This window comes from Staurois parvus, unplaced genomic scaffold (assembly GCF_062004578.1).
Source record: "Staurois parvus isolate SC_StPar_1 unplaced genomic scaffold, SC_StPar_1.0 ptg000276l, whole genome shotgun sequence".
NCBI classification, from domain to species: domain Eukaryota; kingdom Metazoa; phylum Chordata; class Amphibia; order Anura; family Ranidae; genus Staurois; species Staurois parvus.
This window is the reverse complement of record NW_028318072.1, coordinates 3,570,586-3,577,645: the sequence shown is the minus strand read 5'-3', so window position 1 is coordinate 3,577,645 and position 7,060 is coordinate 3,570,586. Positions and strand designations below refer to the sequence as shown.

At 44.9% G+C, this 7,060-nt stretch overlaps 1 protein-coding gene across 3 annotated transcripts in view; it reads left to right on the top strand.

The window, feature by feature from the left end:
• The first annotated feature begins 764 nt into the window (after positions 1-764).
• The window catches only part of LOC149459056 (oxaloacetate tautomerase fahd2, mitochondrial-like), a 40,118-nt gene continuing 33,822 nt past the window's right edge, over positions 765-7,060 (top strand). The window contains exon 1 of one of the 3 annotated variants that reach the window (XM_089681722.1): positions 765-889. Coding sequence is in view for 1 of the 3 variants with exons in the window: in XM_089681721.1 (XP_089537847.1) it covers positions 1,009-1,015 (7 nt within the window). In the remaining 2 variants the exon portion in view is untranslated. Of the gene's footprint in view, positions 1,016-5,246; positions 5,751-7,060 lie in introns of those variants that run through there. The other 2 variants (XM_089681721.1, XM_089681723.1) reach the window with 2 other exon arrangements.

The window sequence follows — 7,060 nt, the reverse complement described above, 5'->3', positions numbered from 1 at the left end:
TAGCCGGAAAGACTTCACTCCCGCGCGTAGCCGGAAAGACCTCACTGCCGGAATGACCTCACTCCCGCGCATAGCCGGAAAGACCTCACTCCCGCGCGTAGCCGGGAAGACCTCACTCCCGCGCGTAGCCGGGAAGGCCTCACTCCCGCGCGTAGCCGGAAAGAGCTCACTCCCGCGCGTAGCTGGGAAGATCTCACTCCCGCGCAGGAGTGTCGGCCGCAGCACGGCGCTCTTAAAGGAACGGCACAGGTATGCCTTTCCTTCAGGGCACATGCACCGGTGATGTCACTGGCCTCTACAGAAGTATCTCCTAAGCGGTGCATATTTAGGAGGTATTTACAACACCTACACGGTAAGTCCTATTATAGTTTACTGCCACTTTCATTTTCTAAGTGAATTTAGCGTGCACTAAGGTGCGCATAACGGAAGTCACCTTGTGTGAATCCTGTCCATTTGTACAGGTAGGTCTTTTATATACTTTCAAGGTTGTAATATACAAGTGGAACATTTTTTTTTCATAAGTCCTGTTCACCGCCACAATGCTCTTTAACCCTTTCATTGCTGTGCCTACCATTTTATACCAGGGCCCATGTTTTCTCCATATATTGCCTTTGAGAAAATAACAAAATGCATTGCAAAGCATGAAGCCCTCACTGTTTCTAAGATCTAAGATCCCCTCACAAATGACTCTATAGTGGACGCCTGACAAATCTGCTGAATGGCCATGCCTTCTAGCTGTAATCACTTCCACGTTCTAAATAAAGTTGTTGAAGGCGGGCGCGGTGCGCTCTGGGAAGTGTGGTTTTGTTTGGCTGCAGAGCGGGTCACGGGACTGAGCGGTGCGCTGCCATTCTAGGACACGTTGGGGGGTTCTCGGACTGTCACCCTGGTAACCGGCTTTCTGTATTTCTATCTATCACGTGATTATAATGCACTGCAGTTAGCGGTGTGGTTGAGGAGTTCCGGGCTGGTGGTGAGCTCTGTAGAGAAGTAGGAGCTGCGCGGTTCATGCTGGGTAATGGTTTATAATCAAGCCTTTTTTCATTTGCCATATCATGTACACCAAGTGCTGGCCTCCTTAGCTAGAGCCAGGGGGAGTTACTAAAACTGTTGCAGCTGCTCATGGCAACCAATCAGATTACAGGTTTCATACTCAAAGCTTAAGATGGTAGTAAAGTCTAAGGCCGGCCATACATGGGTCAATTTCCCAACGATTTTTAGTTCGAAAATTGTACCTAAGAATAATTGACCAATTTTTGCTCAGTGGGGCAATGGCACCCGATGATTTTTATGGTTCCTCCCCATTTCGTTTATTGGCATGTTTGAAAAGTCATGAAAAACGACCGATTTTCAAAATCATTGGTGGCACCATCGGATTACAGAATGAACATCGTTTTCGATCAAAAAATCATTTGGAATTCAACCCATGTATGCTTAAGCCCCGGTTCACATATATGTGGTGCGGGAAATGCAACGAATCCTGAGCGTTTCCCGCACTTCATTGAAATCGCACTCCGTTCATGCACTCTGCCACGGGTGTCGATGCTAAATCAATGACACCCCAAAGCAGGTCGCAAATACGGTTGCCACCTCATCCCTTTAAAACCGAACACATTAATTACACAGGTTCTGGGGCTGATTAACCACTTACCTACCGGGCACTTTTACCCCCTTCCTGCCCAGGCTGATTTTCAGCTTTCAGTGCTCTCACACTTTGAATGACAATTGCGCAGTCATACAACATTGTTCCCATATGAAATTTGTATCATTTTTTTCATACAAATAGAGCTTTATTTTGGAGTTATTTAATTGCCACTGGGGGTTTTATTTTTTGCACTATAAACAAAAAATGGGGGAAAAAAAGTTTGTCTTTGTTTCTATTATGAAATTTTGCAAACAGGTAATTTTTCTCCTTCACTGATATGCATTGATAAGGCTGCACTGATAGGCAGCACTGATGGGTATTGATGAGGAGGCACTGATGATGTTGCACTAATATGCAGCAATGATGGCCACTGATGGGCATTGCTAGGCAGCACTGATGGGTGGCACTGATCATTAGTGCCCTGATGATTGGTACACATGTACACTTTTTTTTTCTTTGTCACTGAGCCATTCACATTTTGTGTTCCATGTTTTTGCAGAAGCAAACATGGGACTGCTAGCTGCATTTGATACATTATTAAAAAAATAAAGGAGAGTGCGTTCTGGGAGGACGTCATATGACGTCCACTCAGAACTGGCCGGCCGCAGTGCAGCCGTCATTCGGCCATCTGCGGTCGGCAGTTAGTTAAGCAAATAACATATGCTGTAATGTTATTGTTTCAGTTGAATAAATCTATTTACATTTTTATTATTAAGGAAATGATTATTTTTCTCCTTCCTAAGTACAACAGAAAAGTTGTCCAAATATGAATGATTAACCTATTAAACTGGGGATAAAAAAACTAATATGAAAAGTTGTTATTCTAAAAATCTTCATCTACTTGCATATTAAAGTTATACCAGCAAGAATTAGTCTTTATGTAGAAAACTAGGATTTAAATCAAGCCTTACTGACTAGTGATTTAAATCGTGATTTAAATCAGTTTGATTTAAATCAAATCCACCCTGGGTACTGTTCAACTAAATGCTGTAATCAGTAACTACAGTATATAGGATCACCAACCTGATCCTATATAGGATCACCAACCTGAGCTGTCCTATGACCTCTTGTGTATGTTTCTTCACCAACGCTTTCTTAGGTCATTCTCTGCTCATTATCTGTCTTTACTGTTCCATCTAAACAGCATATACACTGCAAACTGGTTAGCATTTCCGCCTTGGGTTGTTGGTTCGAATCCCATCCACGACACCACACTGCCTGGAGTTTGCATGTTCTCCCTGTGCCTGTGTGGGTTTTCTCCGGGTACTCCGGTTTTCTCCTACACTCCAAAGACATGCTGGTAGGTTAATTGGCTCCTGTCTAAATTGGCCCTAATATGTGTATGTATGAATGTGAGTTAGGGACCTTAGATTGTACACCCCTTGAGGGTTAGGGACTGATGTGAATGTACAATATATATGTAAAGCGCTGCGTAAATTGACAGCGCTATATAAGTACCTGAAAAACTAAATAAAAATGATGCAGGTCCTTTGTATCCATGGCAACACATTATATTCTGCTCATTATGTGATATTATTATTTATGTTTATGATTATGTACCGCATGCTGTTATACATTGTCATTATTAACTAATAAGAAAGAATAAGGTTAAATGCATAAAATACATAATGCTCAGATTATTATCATAACAGCTCAGTCACACAGATAATGAGTAGTAGAAATCATGGATGGAGCCGTTATCAGTGGTAGACATAGTCTAATGCACACACATCTGTGGCGGGCTATACATGGTCTAATCTTGCACTGATTGGATTGGCTATTTCATTGAATAGATGAGGCTTACACACACGGCCATTTAGGAACAGTATGTCCTCCCTGCGTTTTATTGCGCCCAGGAGGGACAGATGCAGCGTCCAGACCCACTGCCGGCAGCCTGTCTTATTCAGGGCGCATTCAAGGACAAAGGTCTGGAATGCTAGGTCCTCATATTACATAGGTAAATCTAAGATTGTATGATCAGATTGTACCAGATATGGTGATCCTTAGACCACATAGATTTATCTTGGGGTAATAATGAGCTTTTTAAGGACTGTCAGAATCCTTACCACCCTGTTCTTAGTGGGGCATCTTCCATTATGGCTATCCTGTAATTTGAGCCCAATTTAACACCAGTTACTGTTACAGTTGCAAGAAAAAGTATGTGAACCCCTTGGGATTACGTGGAGTTTTGCATGAATTGGGCATAAAATGTGCTCTGAACGTCATCTAAGTCACAACAATAGAAGAACACAGTCTGCTGAACATAATACTACACAAACATTAGATGTTGCCATGGTTTAATTGCACATAACATGTAAACATGTATGTGCTTACTCTCTTGCTAAGCCACAGCTTCTTGGCATGGTACTGTCTGGCCAGTATCTCTTTGTGATGGATGACACCCCTGGCAGTTATTGCAGGCTCATCTAAGTTGCAGTTTCTAAGTGACAACATGGCCTTCACAGCACCCTGCAAGGAGTGATGGGCCAATGATCCTAGTGGCCCCGTGGCTACTTTCCTGCAAGCTGGTACCAGGTCGTGGCCCTCAGGATTGAATCACCAGGTGGTTACAGGAGCAGGTTGGCTGAGTTGAGGATACAGCCAGGTACACAGGTAGAGGGTAGGCAGCGTCCAGACAGAGGTGGAGGCATGCAGCAGGGAAAAGAATAACAGGAACAGGCATAGTCTGCAACATGGGCTGGAGATACAAGTAGGGACGGGCAATCTGGGTCAACAATGGGCAATCAGAACAACAGCAACTTTAAAAGCAAAGAATGAAATTGCTTTATTTATTTATTTTTTAAAATTATACTTACCTAGGTGGATGCAGCATCAGTCTGATGTGGCATCTGTCCCCCACCAGCTCTAAGGGTGAGAACTCTCCGATCACATGACCGCTGAGTTCTCACAGCCGCTGTGAGCAGAGAGCAGTGACCGCTGTCTGCTCTACCCCCCCCCCCCCGGTCACTGGAGCGCTGGACTGTGAAGGGGGAGGTAGCGGCTGGCTCGGGTTCTCAGCGGATCGCTGAGAGGCTGAGCCAGGTGCCGCTCCAGACTCTGGGGTGGATCCCGACTTTAAAGTCAGATCTTTCCCCAGCCTGGACTGGCTGAGTGACGTCAGCCGACAGCAGACTTCAGCCCACTGTCAGCTGAAAACGGGTCACAGGAGTGCAGAACGAACTGCACTCCTGTGATCCACAGTAGAAGTACAGCCAAAAGACTGTTAAGGACTTGTTTACATGCAGTGGGTTGCTTTTCAGAGGGCCCTTGACAGACAGGGAGGAGGCATTATGCCATCTCCTCACCTCCTGTTTTAACTCTTAAAAATCTCTGCATGCCACCGCTTGCAACTGGCTATAGCCAAAAGGTCACAATCTGACATGACATGCTGCAGATGGACAAGACAAACCATGGCTGTACAGATGCACTAGAGGTACTGTAACACTCTCTTTGCACACAGGATTATCTGTTTCATCACTCACTGACCAATATGTGCCAAGTCAATGCCACCTTGACCAGCTCTACTACCTCTGCCTGTAGGTCTAGTATTCTTCAGGGGTCTTGGTGATCAGTATATCATAGGAAGGCCACCATGTGGGCCGCCAAGTGCCAACTGTGGCAAACTTGCTCATCCTTGTTGGAGCGGAGTCCCCCTTTACACTCTGTTTTTCATGTTCTGTCTGTCTATTTGAGGTCTTCCTGGAATCCTCACATCCCCCCTGCATTCCTGTGAGGCAAAGGTTATGTTCTGGCAGATGGTGTGGGGGTCAACCAGGTTAAGACATCCTGCGTCCAGCAGTCATAAAGGTTGTAAAGTGGACTTCCTCCCCCACCTATATCAAGATAAGAGAACTGCACATTCCTCAGGTGAACTGTATGTTTCATATCATGGGGGATGAGTTGTAGTTAGTTTAGAGTTTCCCAATGACCACTCCCAAGTCAGAGCCCCCCTTCCTTCCCGAGAGGGACCTTTTAAGAGAGTGAAAAGTGAGTTAGAGAGACTCTGACACACACACACACACAGAGATCTCCGAGGTAACATCGTAACAGAGGAGATCAAAGAACCTTTCTGCTCTGCATCTTGAATTTGCTAAAACCAGGCAAGGCAAGTAACTTACCCTGTAATTTCCTCGCTATTCTATGTTTGCTGTGTCTTTATATACATATATATATATTTTTGTGATATCTCTTTGTACATATTTATTTTGCATCCAACGCTTTTAGTAATAAATCTTTCTTTCTGAAAGTGTTAAACTGTTTCTAAGCGCTTACTTGCAATTCACGAATCCCTGCCTTTGAAGAGACGCTACTGTGGTTATATTTTTGTATAGTAGGTCCGCGGGCCGTGCTATATAGATCAATATTTCAATCATTATAGTGTATATTTGGTAACAGGAGTTTCCCAGTCTCCGACAAAAGTGGTGGTGGCAGTAGAGGGTTAGTTGCGTAACTGACCCGACCCAGTAACAAGCGCATTCAGGCTGCAGGCACCGATTGTAGTCCATTAGCTGGGCAATCGCTGTGTAGGGTGCAGCTGGGTGGGGCCTTGTTACGCGCGTCACACCGCGGTTTTTGGATCGGCCGGCCCTTCGGTCACGAGTTTGGTGAGAAGGTCTGGGGTCTGACGCCGTGGGCGTGACGTATTACTGTTAGTCGCGGCTGTGCGGTTGTCGCCTGTTGGTGGCGGCGACCGCGGGTCGTGACACCAACCCCTTATGATTCTGATCTTTTGAAGCCATTTTTAAGCTAGAATAGTTTGCGCAGTCATTATTTTTAGCCCATAATCAACTAAGACAAGCTGTTGACAGCTATAAAGTTTTGACTACCAGAGGTGCCTGTGCCTACCTGCAAAAGCCAGTTCTTACTTAGGGACACACCACAACCCTGGACACTGAAACACACAACCATGTAAAATTGGAGCAAGCTACATTTTTGTGCAATTCAAGGCATTAGACACCACATATTTAATGTGTTATGGGGAGCCATTTGCAATGAATGGCAGTGCAGCACACCAACGCATGTATTGCACTAGCACACGGACATAAACAGGCGCTGAGTTCACCCACCACTCTGTTTGGGCTTCTAGGATCAAAGGAGATACCTGGTGCTTCTGGGTATGGGGAGCACCTGACGTACTCCACTTCTTAATATATGAAAATACTGGTGTTTGGTGATTGATTGGCTGCCCAGGCGCTGTCAAACAAGGGCAAGGAGCAAGTGCTCAGTCCTTTATGAACTGCCCTGTTGTTGCTTACACAGTCATAGCTCTCTTTGGTCCCAGTGATTGAACTAAATTGTGTGGGAGTAAAAGCAAAAGAATATGTGCAGTTGCAGGGGCTAGTAATAATATGAACCTATTGATTTGTCCTGCATGGAAAAAGCACAGGTCTACTTTAATCTCCACATGAAATATAT